Source organism: Trachinotus anak, unplaced genomic scaffold (assembly GCF_046630095.1).
Source record: "Trachinotus anak isolate AG129_WGS33_773 ecotype Australia unplaced genomic scaffold, CSIRO_AGI_Tana_v1 ptg000039l, whole genome shotgun sequence".
Classification (NCBI taxonomy): domain Eukaryota; kingdom Metazoa; phylum Chordata; class Actinopteri; order Carangiformes; family Carangidae; genus Trachinotus; species Trachinotus anak.
The window spans coordinates 1,705,791-1,723,428 of NW_027273890.1; the positions used below are offsets into that span (position 1 = coordinate 1,705,791).

Consider the following 17,638-nt stretch of genomic DNA (forward strand, 5'->3'; position numbering starts at 1 on the left):
TTTTAATTTGATTGCTGTACTTTAATCTTTTCCTCTCCCTCCATCACTCTCACTTCTCCTCTTCCAGTTCTCCTGTTTCTCTGACATGAAGAGCAACAGCAGCCTGAATCCTCTGTATTTTCAGTTGACTCTATTTTCAGACTACGGGCCTCTCAGGTATTTGTTCTTTAGTCTGTGTCTGTTGATCTACATGACTATAATCTCTGCTAATGCTTTCATTATTCTGACAGTCTGTCTGGAGAAGTCTCTGCATCAGCCCATGTATATATTTATCTGCTGTCTGTCTTTAAACTCTCTGTATGGCTCAGCCAGTTTCTTCCCCAGGTTTCTGATGGACATACTGTCCGACACTCATTTGATCTCACGTCCATTCTGTTTTATTCAGATCTATGTTATTTACACATATGCATCATGTGAGTTGACGATTCTTGGCATCATGGCTTATGATAGATTTGTAGCTATTTGCCAGCCTTTACACTACCACAGTAAAATGACGTTCAGGATGGTGCAACATCTTGTGAGTTTTGCTGTGCTCTACCCTGCATTTGCATTAAGCCTCTGTCTCTATCTCAGTGTCCGACTGCCTTTGTGTGGTGATAAACTGCAGAGGATATTGTGCTCTAACTGGTCTGTGGTGAAGCTCTCCTGCGTGGACACAACTGTAAACGACATAGTAGGTCGCATACTCACTGTAGCAACCATCTTTCTGCCCCTGTTCTTTGTCCTGTACACCTACCTGCGTATTCTGCTGGTTTGCAGGAGGGGCTCATCTGAATTCAGAGGAAAGGCGTTACAGACCTGCCTCCCTCACATTGTGACATTTGTGACCTTTTCTTTCTCTCTCTTCTGTGAACTTTCACTGAGTCGTTTAGAAGTTGATGAAGTTAATCCATTTGTCATTGTTGTTTTATCACTGGAGTTTCTGATCATCCCCCCCATCAATAACCCTCTGGTTTATGGCCTGAATCTGCCCCAGATCAGAGGAGTGATTTTTAGATTTTTTAAAACACACAAAATGGTTCCTGCATAAAACCTCAACACATACAGAACCCTTGACCCTCTATTAGTTAGAATTAAAGCGCTTCTGTAGAACGTGGACTTAAAATGATCTGCAAACATGATTAGTTTGCCATCACATTCTCTTTGAACAAACTGATGGTGGTGAAAAGAGAAATTAAATTCCAACAGGTTTCCCTATACAAGAAACAATATTAATATTCAATATAAATATTCTTGATGCTTGGTCCCACTCTACCTCATCAGAAAACGAGTGTGACTGACTAAGATAAACAACATGGTAAAAATGTTTATTCCACTGCACATGTCTCTTCAGTTTTCTTTTCTGGCCAGCAGCCTGTACTGTCTGTAGTAACACTAATGAGAAATAAAACTTGGCTTGGTAAAAGCAGTCGAATTTGGGATTTTAATGGTTTAAAGATCAGTGTTTATTGTCTGTTCTCATGTTGTGTTTTGCTGTTGTAAACCACATTTCCTCTGGGATCATAATAAAACTCATTCAGGGAATATGGAGTAATTTGGTTGCCAGCAAGAGTAAGTAACCATATGTATTGAATCATACTAGGCATCATCTTGTCATCATTATTAAGCTGCCAATTGTTCAGTTAAGATTTCTGTGCAAAATCTTGTGCTGCAAGAATGCAATACATCTGAATATCACAATGGACCTCCATGAAGTGTCCATGAAGAGGTGAACCTTTGTCATCAACAGCCTCAATCAACCAACATTTCCATATAAGGTGACCTACTCTGTTCTAATTGTGGAAAGAATTTCATACACAAAATGTTAAAGAAGATAAAAAAGAATAACTCCACCTGCTCTCAGAAATCAGCAAAAATATAACAAATACAGCAGTGTCAGTGTTTGTATTAGGGGACATGAAACAATTGAAAACTAGAAGGGCACTAGAAAGAGCAGATCTCCACTAAGGCCAATGCCCAAAATGTGTTCTTCCCTTGATCATGTCCTATTCCTCCAAGTTTGGTGCAAATCAGTTCAATATTTTTTGCATAATTGTGTTAGCAGACACCTCCATCTCTGTTCCCAACAGACTGAATACCTTTATGCATGTATTACCCTCCTGACCTAGAGGTGTCAGGGAGGGTCTCGATGGCTTTTGCCGCCACAGCCTGTAGACTGTATGTGAAGACAAAAAGGCAGAGCGACATTGGCCTTTGTACAGCAGGACTGCAGGATTTATTCTCATAAACCAACCATGCACATTATCAGTTATTACAAACCATAAATAAACGTGACGCTTCTGCCCGTCACCATAACCAAACAACACAAAACAAACCCCTTTCTTCCTTGTTTACATTTCACATTGTACCGTGTTAACAACGTTAGCAGTTAGCAACCGTCACCCAAACACTGACATTAAAGCAGTTAAAACTCAAAATTGCTCGGTTGAAACTCTCCATTCTTTCCACACATAACGTTGATACTCTTGAAACTTGTTTTGAAACACAGACATGTACATTCGGAGAAGTTAACCCCACCTGTATGTGAAGACAAAAAGGCAGAGCGACATCGGCCTTTGTACAGCAGGACTGCAGGATTTATTCTGCAGGACCTGCCGAGGGATTTTGAGTTTCTCTCCTGTGTAAGGCGCCCCCTATTGACATGAAAGAGTATCGCGCTGCTACCGAAAACAACAACAGTACAATGAAATGAGCACTGAAATCCCATTTTCTGATACAATAAAATGAAATTTAAAAAAACATTTATAGGGATGTCTTGTTTTCTTTTTTTGTTAAACCATTTCAAACACAATTTTTAATGCACTCAGTATTTGTTTTAACACATAATGAGCTGTACAACTACTTAAATGACAACATATTTTCCGTTTACAGCATACTGTTTTTAATAATTTCTTCTCTATGAATTCAATGTATTTAACTTTTTTTTTTAATTTTTTTTTTTTTTTTTAACCTCTACACTCAATGAACTTAGTTTTTAACCCTTTACACATGGTATGAGACCAATTTGTTGGACTCAGCTGCAGCAGTGGTGTCTACACTGGAGGACAGAGAGCAAGTCACTGAGGCTGAGATGAGAAAAAAAAAAGTTAAAAACCACACAAAGCTGCCAACCCTGACAGCATCCAACCAGAGGTTGCGTTAGACTTTATTGTCTATAAATTTGATGGATAGAGTCACAAATAATCCATCATAAACTCTTAAAGAATGCCTACATTGACACCTCGGCTCAGGAGGGAGGCATTCAGGGAGTTCCTGGATGCCTACAACACAAAGGCGTGATCACTCAGCTGATCAGGGAAGCTCGTGAAGGGAAGGGAGACCTTGCTGTACCCTAACTGGTTGCATCATCACCGTTGTCCTGTTCACCCATGCTATGAACATGGTGGTCAAGGCAGCAGGGTGACTGCAGAGGCCTACTGTCCAAGTCCGGCATCCGGCAGCCCCCTATCAGAGCCTTTACGGATGACTTTACAGTCACCACAACGGCAATCCACTCATCCACCAAAGTAGACAGGTAGGTAGGTGGCCCCCTAGCAAGTCCAAGGCATCTTACCTTGAGTCCTCTGGCCTCTGCTGGTGTATGAGGTATCCTTATCAGCAGTGGAGACCATGGAGAAGAAGATCAGCAGCTATCTCTCCAGATGGCTAGGCCTGCCATGCAGCCTGAGCAGTGCAGCCCTATGGAAGGGGCAACAAACTCAAGCTCCCCTTTTGGAGTCTCAAGGAGGAGTTTAGGGTCTCTCGTACCAGAGAGGCACTACTCTACCGGGACTCTAAGGACCCATTGTTGGGCAGGAAAGGAGAGCATAAGCAGGCTTGGTTGAGGCAGAGGTGCGGCTGGAACACAGGCTGTAGTGGGCATGGTGTCAACAGGATGGGCATGGCTGGAAGCCATACCACATCCTCAGTATGACAAAGCCCAGGGCAAGGAGAGACATCACCTTATCCTGGAGGAGGTGCAGGTTGGTGTCAAAGAGAAGCGGGCAAGCAGGGTGGTTGGCCTATGGCAGCAGGGAGCATGGACTAGGTGGGAAGGAGCGCCTGAGCGGAGGATCTCCTGGAAGAACATCTGGCAGGCAGAACTCCAGCACATCAAGTTCCTGGTACAATCAGTTTATGACTTTTCACCTAGTCCAGCAAATCTTCACATCTGGGGCAAAAGTGACTCTACCCATACCCTTTTTGCCCTGGAAGAGGATCGCTGGAACACATTTTGAGTTGCTGCCTAGTAGCACTGAGGGAGGGCCGCCACCGCTGGCAACACAACCAAGTATTAAAAACTGTGGCAGAGGCCATCTGCAACGTTGTGCACAACAAGAAGCAAGTCCAAGGCCCAAAGCACATCACCCCCATCAGAGCTGGCAAGCTGGCAAGACCAGCAGCCGGGCTGCTTACCTCCGCTACAGAATGGGAACTACGAGTTGACTTGGGGAGGCAGCTCAAGTTCCCAGACCACATTGTGACAACCACCCTGAGACCCAACATTGTGTTATCTTCAGCCACTTTGAAGCAAGTGCTCCTCATTGAGCTAACTGTTCCATGGGAGGACCATATAGAGGAGGCTAATGAATGCAAGCAGGCCAAATACCAGGAGCTGGTGGAACAGTGTCAGAGAAGAGGCTGGAGGGTGCGTTGTGAGCCCATCGAAGGGGGGTGTAGAGGTTTTGCTGGGCATTCTCTAAAACTCTACACCCTGCACGGTATCACTAGACTGGCCAAAAGAAAAGCCGTCAAGGCCTCCATGGAAGGAGGGGTCAAGAGGTCCGATACGTAGGCCAATGGGACACAAGCCAGGGCCTGATCAACCTTGGCTGGGTCACCTGAGCAAGGGTGTCTGATGTTGAAAGACCCGAAACACCTGATGACCTCAGGCACATCGCTTAAAAAAAAAAAAGTTCAGACCTTCCTCCTGCTCCGCATGGATTTAGGTGTTATGCATTCCACAAGCCTTGTACGCAAGGCTCTGGCATGGACATCCGCATTGCCACCCATCTGTTATGTCTGCCGGCCACTGCGCTTCAAGGATACCAACTGTGCACAAGCTGCTAAACAAACATTTGAAGAGAGGCTGTGAGGAGGTCTGCTTCTACCCTCACCTCTAGAGTTCATCTGTAAAAGAATAAGTACAGCAGACAAAGAAGTTGGATACAGACTGAGAGCAGCGAGAACATCAATGTATGTCATTCATTTTCTGTGTGAGCCTGTGTCTCTTGCTGGTTGATTAATCAGAATATATAAAAGTTGAATGCCACAAGGATCAGTATTAGTACAATGACATGTACAGGTATGTGTTGTATACAGTGCTCTTCATCCTGTGTTGCCCACATTGTGTGTGGAAGGAATCCTGGCTGTACCTGTTATCCCAACTGCCATGGTACAACCAGGGTGAAAACACTTGGGCCTGTTTGTAAATTTGTAAATAAACTTTATACCTTCACTTTTAAAGCCTCCTCCACACAAGAACTTCTCTCCCCGCTGTGGCCACTGGTCAGATAAACATTTTAAACAGGACGTTAAGGTCAGTCAGTCTTGACAGTTTGCATTGTTCAGTCTTATCAGCCCAGTTGCCAGCAGCAGCAGGCAGATGTTCTCAGTAAACAAGCTGTGATAAATCCACCGTCCTCTACCTGCCCAGGTGTGCAGCACCAAACAGCAGAGTTGTCTCCGAGCTAAGAGGCTTCATTTAGTCTCGATTAAAAGACACTGCAACATAATCTACACTGTACATTATCAGAGGGAATGTTCACTGTCACATAATCAGAATTTTGAAGAATGAAAAAAAAAATAAAACACAATAAACAGAAAATTGTCTGAACTGGAACTGGATTTTTTTTTTATTTCTACACCAACAGTGAATTTGTGAATGTGACACAGAGGCAGCAAATGTTTGTTTCAGGGCCGAGAGAGAACATTATTTTCATTCTCGATTCATCTGTTGATTTTTCTTTCCGGTTAATCTTTTCATTTAGTTTTTAAAATGTCATGATATTGTGGAAAAATGTACAAATAAAGGTGGAAATTCACTAGAACTCCTAAAATATTTTGCTCATAAAAAGAGTTTGCCTCAGCCAGTTGAAGGGACAGTGCACAGAACCATGTGTGCACATGATCAGGATGGTACCACCTCCACCTCACTGCACAGACTGTGCAACTTCAGATTGTATTTTTTTTTAAAGAAATTCCAAACATTAATTTGTAGTTATCGTCTCTGTCATCTGTTCAACCTGCCGGTCAACTTAACATGGAACATTCTCTCCAGGTAAAGTATTTATCACCAGAAGTGATCACCATCATTATCATTTGTTTTCCTGATTCCACAGAGGTCTCTGCAGCAGGTCACCCCCACCCCCACCCCTCATTACTCTGGAATGAGGACATTTATTTTGTCACTTCAAACATTATTGAAAAAGGCCTTACTGACAAATAAATGGCTGGGTGTTTTTGACATACATTTTGTTTTAACAAACCATGTGTGATCACCAGCTACACGTGAAAGCAGCCTGGACCAGTTTATACAGCACTATTCAGACACGAGGCAATTCAGAGTGCTTCACAGAGAAATGAAAATACATTTAAAACAATGCAAATTTTAATTAATTAATAAATTATAAGTTAACTTTAATAATCACATCAAATCAGCTGAGAAACTTCTTCTTGTGAGTGTTCACTCTGCTATTAAACGCCTCCTCAGCTCTGAGGCAAACTGTTCTACAGAACCTCTTTTCCCAACGGACACAAACGCACCACAGGTTAAGCCCACACCGGGTCAGGCTCCCTGAAAGTCTCTTCAGTGGTGCTGTGGGGCTTAACACACACCACACACGCACATGGCCCATTCCAGAATTGTGGGTACATTTCAAGTATAGAAAGAAAATACAAATTATAATAATTTTTTTTTTTAATTTCCATGATTTTTTTTTTTATCTCATAGACCACACTTTAAATTTGACATTTCAAATACTTTCAGGTCTGTAAGATTTATAATATTTATTCTGAAAAACAATGCAACAGGAAAATCAGTCAACCCTGTTATAGACAGATTGGGTCAAATACATACAGTCAACAAGTGTAATACAGTTTTAAATCCTGGCATTCTGTTTTTAGATTTCACAGGTACCTCTGTCCTATTCTCATGAACACGATATCTCAGTAACTCCTTCAGGGAAAACTTGGCAGAAACATTCACTTGGACTCAATGATGAACTGATTAGAATTTGATGATCAAAGGTCAAAGTTCAAAGTCATTGCGACCTTACAAATCATGTTTTTCGCCAGAGCTATTATTATTATTACTATTATGTAAGGATAAACTGAAGTGATGACATTTTATATCCAAAAGGTCAAAGGTCAACTTCACTGTGGCCTCATCATGTTCCACAAAAACACCTCTGGTCATTATTCAACACTGTTACTGAAACTTGGCTGGTTGGTGGAGGAAACAACCACGAGGAGGTGATTCTGGTTACACAGGTTCTACAGTCAGTTCATTCAGCAGGTTGTTTCAGAGTCACTTTGTTCTGCGAATCCGGAACAATACAGCATGCTGACATAAAAAATTTACTTTTGAATACTTAAGTATTTTAAAAAGCAAGTACTCCTGTACTTTAACGCAAGTAAAAATTTACTGAACAACTTGTATTGGAGTAATATTTGACAAGGGGGCAAATATTACTTTGCCCACCTGTAAAACAAGAAGCTGTGAAGAGCTTGTCTTCCCTTGTAAAACTGCATAAAACTGCAACAACTGTCTCCTGGCTGTAGCTTCACATTTAACAGTTAAACGTGAGAGCAGTATCATTTCTGAATCTGAGCAAGCCACTGACCGTTTTTCCTCTCCTAGCTTGTAGGAGTGTAGTTACAACTTTTTCAGATTAAGCATTTACAATCAAAATATATAAAAATCTTAAAAATAAAATATTATTTTAAATGTATTTTTATATTTGATAGGGACAGTGTGTGTTAATGAACATCAGTATAAAATACACCTACACACGTAAACAAGCCAGATTGTAGCAAAAATGCTAATTTACATCTGTACTCCCATTGCAAGCAACAATACACAGATACAAATATAAAGTACACACTGAAAAGACAAATACATACAACTGGTGTGTGAATCAGAACTTTGATTTTCCTTCTTTCCTCCCCTATTAATCTATTAATAATTACATAGACCTATTAATTAATCTGGTGACCCTTTGGAGGGGCCTGACCCCCAGGTTGGGAACCACTCAGCTAAGTACTTATATGATCAATTGTTCTGTTTGCTTTTTTGTCATGACACTAATATTTAAATACCATATCACACAACAATACATTTAATTTAGAGGCACCTTTTACAGGACATAAAGACACCACAACACTTAGTATAATCATATAATTAAACAGTGTAATTATATGGGACACTGATAATAATCAGACACCAGGATATGATCAGGGTGCTAACACTGAGGGTGTGACTGCCTCTTATAGATATTCTCTGACCTCGACATGTTTAACATTCCTCAGTGCACTGACAGACTATATAACGAGTTGTGTTTTTACCTGTGACAGTCATCAAATGAGCAACAAGGTAAGATTCACTCCCACCTGTCAAACTCAGTTATCATGTATTTTTGTTCTGTATCATCCAGATGTGTTGTTAACACCTGTCCTGATGCCAGGGTCCAGTTCTGACTACATGTTTTTATACAGAGGACATTTTATATTTTGGGAAGAAAAACTTTATGTGTATTTGGTATTTAGAACTTTTTAAGAGTGAAACACCTTTCATAAGATGCATGGCTCATGATTAGATATTTATCAGATATGTTATTGTAAAATTAACTGAAACAGGCAATAACAGTTATTTTCATTCATTCACAGCATTGACTTGTGTCTGTCCTCAGATGTCATCAGGTTTCCTGCTGTTCCTCTGTCTGACCAGTGGTCTGCTGGCTGCAGTGTCTGTAAGTAAAACTACAGGAATATTTCTTTGTAACACACCTCTGTTTCTGACTGCCACATTCAGTGAGTAGCGTAAAGCACTGGTTCTCACCCTGGGGGTCGGGCATGGATGGATTGTGAGACAGTGTCCCCTCCTGGACACAGACACATGGTCGTTTATCTTTTCAGTGACATTTTCCAGGATCTCTGCAATTTTTAAAAAAAATTCAGATTTCTTCTTAAATTTTACAGTAAAATAACCCAAACCCCTGTGGACCCCCGGACCTGGTCCTGCAGCATCTCCTGAAACAGGCCCTCTATGGTGGCAGGTGTACCAGACCTTGGTTGTCATGGTTACAATAATAAACATGTGGACTGTACCAAGAGCAGCATACCTACCTTTTTTGCTATGGTTACAACAATAACAGTCATGTCTTGGTCAGGTTTAGGAAAAGATGGTGATTTGGGTTAAAATAAGTTCTTCCTCAACATGAGACGATCTTTGTTGTCATGGTTACAATAATAACAGTGAACGGTCATGGATAATAGAAACAACATAAACTGCTCCTGTCACATGGGAATCGAACACCGCTCTCCTGGGTCACATTCATCCATCCACCCCAACCTCCTCCTGACGTGGACTCTGTCGCTCTATAAACTACGTCACTGCACTTTTCACCTCCAGACTCAGTGTGCCTTTTTTTAAAAAGAAAAATTTAGAAACAATACAAAAATATGATTTTTAACAAGACCAAAAGTTATTAACTATGTATTTTTTTAGCTCCCAAAAAACTACAACTCCCATCTCATAAAACTACATGCATGGCAGTGCTGGTACTAATGTCATCATAAAACTCCCCAACACATCGGTCCAGTCCAGTCCTCTCTGAAACCTTCTGGACGCATTAAAAACAGTATGGCTAAGCTAACCAGCTGCAGGCTGTAGCTTCATATTTAACAGTGGGGAAGACGTGTCGTTGCTGTTGCTAACCTTTGACTGGACAGTGACTGTGTGTAATTGTTGTTGACCAATTGAAAACACCTGGTGACTGTTGTGTTGCAGCTCCTAACTGCCCCCCCGGCTGGACTCAGTTTGGCTCTCGCTGCTTCATCCACTTCTTTGAAGCGAAGTCTTGGATCAGTGCTGAGGTACTGGATGAAACAGCAGCTGCTCTTTATCACGCTGCGGTTTCGGCTGCTTGTTCCTACCAGAATATAATAATAACACTTACACTGCACTCAGATCTCATTCGACATGTTAACAGACACTGAAATACAAATGTTGCGTTTTGTACAGCTGATGTCACATTTAATGTCTTTTCAAAAAGTTTCAAAACTGATTCTTTTGTTGTAGGTTCTATATGAAACATTGTGCAGGCCTACGGGTCAGTTTATAAAGTATATTTCTCACCCTCTGTTTTTCTGTCTGTCTCCATTAGCGCTACTGCATATCCATTGGTGGGAATCTGGCCTCGGTCCATAGTGCTGAGGAACACGCCTTCATCAGAGACATGATTCACAGAGGGTCAGGCAGGTACAGAGAGACCTGGATCAGAGGCTTTGATGCAGTACAGGTGAGACGATGCTGCTCATCTCTTGACATGTTGCAGCCAATGAAAACTGACATTTACAGTTTGTCAGGATCTACTGTATTTCTCCATGTAGTTACAAAGACAGTTAGGGATGAGAGAGATTAGAGCAGAGGAAGGTTCACTACAGCATCAAGATTTCCTACAGACAGAAAAGATGAAGGCTGAATGTGCCGAGCTGAACTACATTGTTTTCTGCATCAAATCAAGCATGAACCTCCAGGGCTGCAAAATGAAGCCAACTCTGAAGTAACAAAAGCTGCAGTTCCTCTAACGACCACTAGAGTCTGGCTCCAGCAGTGAGTCAGTCCCCACAGACTCTCATGTTCACATGTCCAACTTTACAGCAGAAAGAAACATGTTTACAGCCTGGTACAGAAACTGTTCTGGTCTCTAGAGATCATTTCCTCCTTCATGACACCTGTACGGCTGAATTTATACAACTCACCTGTTTACATTTTATTAAGGACTAAAGTTGAAAATTGGGGGCGTGGCCTCTTTGACTGACAGGTGGGTGACATCACTGTCTGTCTAAATATCACACAGATAATATGACTTGCTGTGCAGTCTGTGCTCCATACCTGGCTTATTAGCCTAACTTGTCAACTAGCTAATTAGCCAGCATATGAATTAGCCTTGGTATAGCCTTAAGCAAGACGCCCAGCTGTGCTGATGATGCTAACGGGAGCATATTCTTGGCACAATCCGTCATGCTCCGAAGTCTCAGCTCCACATACGCCCCTCCTCTTTCCCCGTTGTCAGATTAGCTGGGAGTTAGAGGTGGAGTCAGGCTCAGCCAAGATGCCAAAGGTGGTGCAGCTCATTCTGAGCTTCAAACCACCCTTCAGAAGCCTGTGGGTGATGTCACACAGGCTACGTCCATCTTTATTTACAGTCTGTGGAACAAATTCTCCACATTAATTCCAGATAAATTAAGATTAACTATGTACTTACACACATACACACAGATATTGCACCAATCAGATAACAAGGACTATGACTGTCTGATTTTTGTGCTGGGACCAAACATTCACACCCCATGGAGAACATTAATGTGGGGGGGCGCCGTCACTGCAGAAACGTAAAGAAAACCTCCATTTCTTCTTTGTGGACATTATAATTTTGACCATATATGTACCAAACAAACACCAAGGTTGTGTATTTGACTTTCTCTCTGACTCTAAAACCATGTTTCTGTTGCAGGAGGGAGTCTGGATGTGGAGCGATGGATCCAGGTTCAACTACATACGCTGGGCCTATGGTCAGCCCAACAACCTGGGCGGTGCAGAGCACTGCATCCAGATGAACAGGAGGAGTAAGTGTACAACTTTCACACAATACACATCACACAAAAAACTTCAAGTACCTTCACTGTGATACAGGAACACTACAGGAAGTACTTTTACTGTGACTGCACAAAGTACTTATACTCTACCTACATGAAGTAGTTTTACTGTGATACTCTAACTACATATAGTATTTTTACTGTGACTACACAAGGTACTTTTACTCTGATACTCTAAATACATGAAGTACTTTTACTGTGATACTCTGTGATGTAAAAGTGTTTCTCAACCTGTTGAACTGATGACTTTATAGTTTTCATTCCTCAGGCAAATTGAAGGAGTAGCAGTGAACTCACAACAACACAACAACATTAAAATGCTCTTATTTTGATGTTCAACTCTTGACAGGAAACTTCTGGGGCGACGAGCACTGTTCCGTTACAAACCCATTTGTCTGCTCCAAGAACATCTGAGGCCTCCTGCCATGATGACACCACAGCAGCTCATTTCTGATCAGTCATTGATTGACTTTCAGTTTCCTCAGTAAACAGAAGCAGATCTTCGTCCTGACTGTGTGACAAAAGCAACACTGACAACACCTTGTTTCATGGGTTTTGTGCTGCTGCAGGGTTTCAAGTGTTTGTTTGCATATCGTCCACTGATGTTTAGGAGTAAAATTATAGATAAGTCTCTTTTCTTTTGTCTCAAACTTCTTTGTTTCTCTTTCATGAGCTGATTCCCTCAATTAATCACTTCCTGTGGAATTGTGTATTTGACCAAACATTCAGAAATAAAAGACATACTGTCAAAAACACTGTCTCGTCCTGACTGGCAGATTTATTCTGTAAAGGGACAGTTTGAATGTTATTCTTCATGAATGATTACAACAGAACAAGGTTAATATACTAATGAAATATATAAATAAATTAATGAAATTCAGCTGGGCTCCTCCCAAGAGCTGAAAACTTAAGCTTCTGTCTGTTTAATTGCACTATCCAGTAAAAGAAACATTATCAAGACATAACACTGACTGAAAATGTGACCAAATCTGTTTATTTCAGTTCAAAGGTGAAATCATCTCCATGTGAAATAGTTATTTTTATTCTCTAAGTGAAAGAATACATACATCAAAAATAGTCCACAATTCTCATAGCAGACAGACAGACAGTGGTGTTGTTTATAAAACACAGTTGAAACCCCTCAGACAGACAGACAGACAGACAGACAGCTCAGGACCATCAGTCAGCTCAGGAAGCTCCTCAGCTCTCAGCTTGTGCGGAGGCTTGTGAAACCTTTTGTATCATCAGGAGAATCAACTCAACAAGTTCAGTGTGTAACTTCAGTGCTGAGAATGACGACGTGTTTAAGCCTCAAAAACTCCAATGAATGAATCATCTGAGCTGACGGAGCTGAGTGATCTGACCTCGGTGCTGCTGAAGCCTGGTGAAAACACTAATGTTTCATACTCATCCACTTTAAAACCTTTAGGAACCGTTTTAACAGTGCAGTAAAGCCACTCTGTCATGACTCAGATTAATAACACAGATAGCACTGACCTAAGATCAGTGCTCATACTGAAACCACTCCTCATTTACTTCCTTTGAATAGACTGAGTCGACTTAAAGATGCTGAACATTTTTTGTCTCAGTTCATCTCTTAAACGAGTTTTCGCAGGAAATTTCTGTTTCAGTTTTATCTGAGCTCGTCTTATTGGTTTGAACCTGCCTGGCCTCCAATGATGTCACTTATTTCTGTGCACCAATAAGAATTAAGCAACTTTAAGTCAAAATAATTTTAATATCTTTCAGTTTAACCCTCTGTCCGATGTACGAACAATAATTCTAACAACCCCTGAATGTAAAAAACCTTAACAGGCAATAAACTCTTCAGCAGTAACAGCTAATGTGTTTTATTTAACTTTGATCTTTTATCTTATTTAGTCACTAACATTTACTGTTATAAGGAAATGCTTCAGATCAGAATGTTATTATTTTATATTACTTTATTACTTTATTCGCTTTCATGCAAAGAGTCAGATGAGAAAATGTCTTTACACTAAATATGAAGCTACATCCTACAGCCACCAACAGATAAGCTAGGCTAATAGGCTGCTGCTTCATATTTACTGTACAGAAATCAGTGGCATCGATCAATATCAAATATTAATTGCTGAGTTTATGAAATGTAAAAAAAAAATTGTAAAAAAAATCCAAGCACATCCTCACATTTGATAAACTGTAGGCGGCATTTGTTGCTTAAATAAGATAATATGATAAGAAATGCTTGATTCTTGATACTTGATTGATTCCTATAGGGAAACATTTCTGCTTAAAAGTGGAATTATTGAACTAATCAATCACTGATTGTTTCCAACACGGCACAAAAACAGCCTTTTAGTGAAGTCAGTGTAAAAAAGGCAGCAAATAAAATGAGCACTGATGTCAGGCTTCAGTATCTGTGAGTGTCGGTCCACCAGTCGGATCAGTGCAGCTTTAACTCCTGCTGTGGCAGGCGAAGAGCTCGCTAATGAACTGATGATGACAGGCAGCATAGAAAGCAGTGGATAAGATGCCAGTGAAAGAAAAGAAAAAAAACAACGTATAATGTGCTAACCAAGTGTTCCTGCTGTGACTGTTAACTGGATTAAAATACTTTTGAAATTATCATCAACCTTAAACATTAGTTCATAATGCAGACCCAATATGGGTAAATTCATAGCAAAGTTGTTTGTTTTTTTTAATTCTTTTTTTAATAAGTTCTCACACACACTCACACACTCAGTCAAACATAAAATAGCAACCTGCTTTCAGACGACGTCGCAGTTCGTTCTCAGCAAAGCTGCCGGTCAGCAAAAATAATAGTATTAAAAAAAAACATTACAAGTCCTCAGACAGTGCAGGGCGGGAAAGTTTTAACTGTAACGAACTGACCGTCTATTCAACCCTGCCCGCCTTAGTTACTGTTGCTATGGCCATCAATCTCTCTGTTCTCAAACGGCACATAACGCAGTTATAACAAAGGCAGATTTGTCACCAAATTAGTCGTCATTTTATTTCTGACACAAGTCGACAGAGTTTAGGCTAATGTTAGCCTAAGGTTAGCCGAAACTCAGGACTGACTTCAACACAGTAAATGTGCTCATGAACAGCCCCTAAAACGTATGTTGTTAGCTAATGATCGACTAATTCTTAGCCTTGGAAGTAAAACATCTGGTTACTACTGTAGGTGGCAAGCTAATTAGCCAGACATGCTAAAGCTTGCAGATTATGTTAGCGCACACATTTTGATCCAGTTCTTAAACCTCCGCTCTGGGTTTCTGCACCGCTTGAACACGCTGAGATATCCAAGAAATCGTTGCTAAGTTATGTTTGGACTGTAGCTGCGACTGACGATTATTTTTCACAATCAATCTGATGATGATTTTTTCAGTTAATCAATTAATAGTTAAGTCTATGAAACATTTAAAAAAAAAAAAAAAAAAAAAAAACCATCACATGTCCATCCCAACTTTGCAGAGCCGAACGTTGCGTCTTCTGATGTCTTGTTTTGTTTGACCAAATGTTCAAATAACCAAAACTATTTAGTTTAAAATGACATATGACAAAGAAAACCAGGAAATCTTCTCATTTGTGAGGCTGGAATCAGAGAATATTTACTGTTTTACTTGAAACAGTAATTTGGTTACTAAAATAGTTGCTGGTTCTTTTTCTGTCAATCGACTAATAGTTTCAGCTCCTGATTGGACGATCGCTGTTCAGGTTTTGCAAAGGGCAAATTATAAACTCATCACTTGCATTGATTTTCCAACCAAAAATTGTTTTCTGAATGAAAACCACTGTATTGAAATGAGCCGGACCCAGTATTGTTACTAATCACTCATCATTACTGTTTTGTAGAAATCACCAAAAAAATAGTGAAAACACCTCCACCAGCTCCCCAGAGCAGAACAAACCAGCTTCCCCCCACACACAAAGGAAGGACAAACAAAACATATATTTATATATATATATTACTGTAACACTCCCCGTATCATAGCAAACTAAACCATCTTTATCCAAAAATAGAGACCTGAATGCAGCTGCTCAGCTTTACTTATTGCTGACTGTCCACTCTTCAGTCATCAGATTTCATATTGCTGCATTATTGCTGACCATCTGCTGTATTATCACGTATGGCAGAGAAACACATTGAATCATCCTCAGGTTCATCACCTCGTTGTGTTGAACAGTTTTATCTGAAGTTATTTCAGGGAACATGTTACGCATTCTTCAAGTTAAAGGTCATTGTATGCGTTTGTTAGCTGATGATTTTTCTCACTTTACTTGTTCAGTTGATACTGTGTGATTTTTAAATCGCTGTTTGTTTTCCATGGGATGATTAGCAAGCACCTTGTGGAAGCTAACGGAGATGCTGTCTCTGAGGTCAGCCTGACTCCAGCTCTTAAAAATAACACCCCCCCACAGTTCTTTATAAACCCAGAGACGTTCCACAGCCGGAGGAGCACGTCACTGTTCTGTACAGATTCTTTTAGCGCGGTGCTGGTGATCAGGGCAGAGCAGTTATGAGCATCAGCAGTTCTGGACGTTCAGGGCAACAAGCACTACAGCTCATCAATCATTTTGAGTTTGGACAAAAAAAGTGCAAATTAAATATCAGGCCAAGCTTCAGGAGCTCTGCTGCAGACGTAAACCTTGTTGACCCATGAAGCCCTCAGACGTCTGGGATTAGTCCCACCTATCAGAAGCTCCAAAGCTCAGTGATTAACATGTTGTATCACAATTGTTTTTACTAAGTGTAAAAACAGCAGTTTTTGTTTTTCAGGAGGATATGGGCTGTTCAATTTTCCATTCTTCTATAGCTCAGAACATGAACCTGTGTTCAAACTGTAGTTTGTTTGTTTTTTGTACAGATTAAACATACAAAATCCAACATGTTAATCGTTGAGCTTTAGAGAAGCTGTGTGGACAGAGCCAGGCCGGCTGATACAAAACAGACACAGGAGTGGCATCAGTCCTCTCCTTTTCCCAACATGATGAACAGTTCTTTAAACTTTAAACTTTAAAATATGAATTCTTGAGCTATGAGGAGTTCATCTGTGACCAGTGTGACGCAGCTGGAGCTTCTCATTTGGCACAAACACAACATGACCAGACAAAAAAACAAAAACCTCATTAAAACTTAAACCAGTACCATTATCTGCTTCTCAACAGTGAATACTAGACGACCTTTTACCCTGATTTTCCTCTCCTGGACTTTCTGTCTGTACTAACAGAGCGGGCGTTCCTCCGAGTTCACCTCTAGGCGTCAGTGTTGCCGTTCTCCTCTGGCTGCAGCTGCTCCTTCTCAGTGCAGTCCTCCTGCGGGGGGCGCACTCTCTTAAAGAAACCCAACTGAGGAAGAAGAGAAGAGGAGGAGGGAGGGGGTTACACTCTGTTTGGTACTACCTGATGTTTAACAGCATCATCTGCTGATTTAAGTTGCGTCCAAGTTCAGAAGCTGCATCTGAAAACCAATTATGTCACAGTGGTACGACTAGACCGTCTCATTTCAAAGGCTCCTTCAAATGTGTCCTTCTTTTCCTGGCCCAACATATCCCAAGATTCATTGCTACCTGGCAATGAAAATAATATGTCAGCAAACACACTGTGTCACACTGTTAAATCTAAGTAGTTACATGTTGTTGAGGTTGCTTGGCAACAGGCGCCGCGCTTTGAAACTCAGGGGTAAGGGCGGGTACAGCTGGTGATGCAAAGCAAATGTCTCATGTCGGTTCAGCCTTTATGGTCTATGACGGCTACAGAGGGCCACATCTTCAAAGCATGAACAAAACTCTACTCC

General features: G+C 40.9%; 3 protein-coding genes and 1 pseudogene across 4 annotated transcripts in view; 3 read left to right on the forward strand and 1 right to left on the reverse strand.

Annotated features, from left to right (window-relative positions):
• The first annotated feature begins 27 nt into the window (after positions 1–27).
• On the forward strand, positions 28–1,031 carry LOC139614936 (olfactory receptor 56A4-like). Its single transcript, XM_071472627.1, has one exon. It carries the CDS (start codon positions 86–88, stop codon positions 1,028–1,030), a length of 945 nt encoding a protein of 314 aa, XP_071328728.1. The 5' UTR covers positions 28–85; the 3' UTR covers position 1,031.
• A 1,097-nt stretch (positions 1,032–2,128) lies between these two features.
• LOC139615010 (uncharacterized) lies at positions 2,129–4,774 on the forward strand (annotated as a pseudogene).
• Positions 4,775–9,787: 5,013 nt separating this feature from the next.
• LOC139615011 (galactose-specific lectin nattectin-like) lies at positions 9,788–12,443 on the forward strand (the record flags this gene model as incomplete). Its single annotated transcript, XM_071472758.1, has 5 exons — positions 9,788–9,839; positions 9,989–10,074; positions 10,365–10,499; positions 11,718–11,829; positions 12,209–12,443. Coding segments are annotated over 5 exons (450 nt in total), but the record flags the coding sequence as incomplete, so codon positions are not given.
• A 388-nt stretch (positions 12,444–12,831) lies between these two features.
• Positions 12,832–17,638, reverse strand: part of itgav (integrin, alpha V) — a 34,319-nt gene continuing 29,512 nt past the window's right edge. For both annotated transcript variants that reach the window (XM_071472482.1, XM_071472481.1), the window contains exon 32: positions 12,832–17,190. In XM_071472482.1, the coding sequence (XP_071328583.1) occupies positions 17,098–17,190 (93 nt within the window). In that variant the 3' untranslated portion in view covers positions 12,832–17,097. The remainder of the gene's footprint in view (positions 17,191–17,638) is intronic.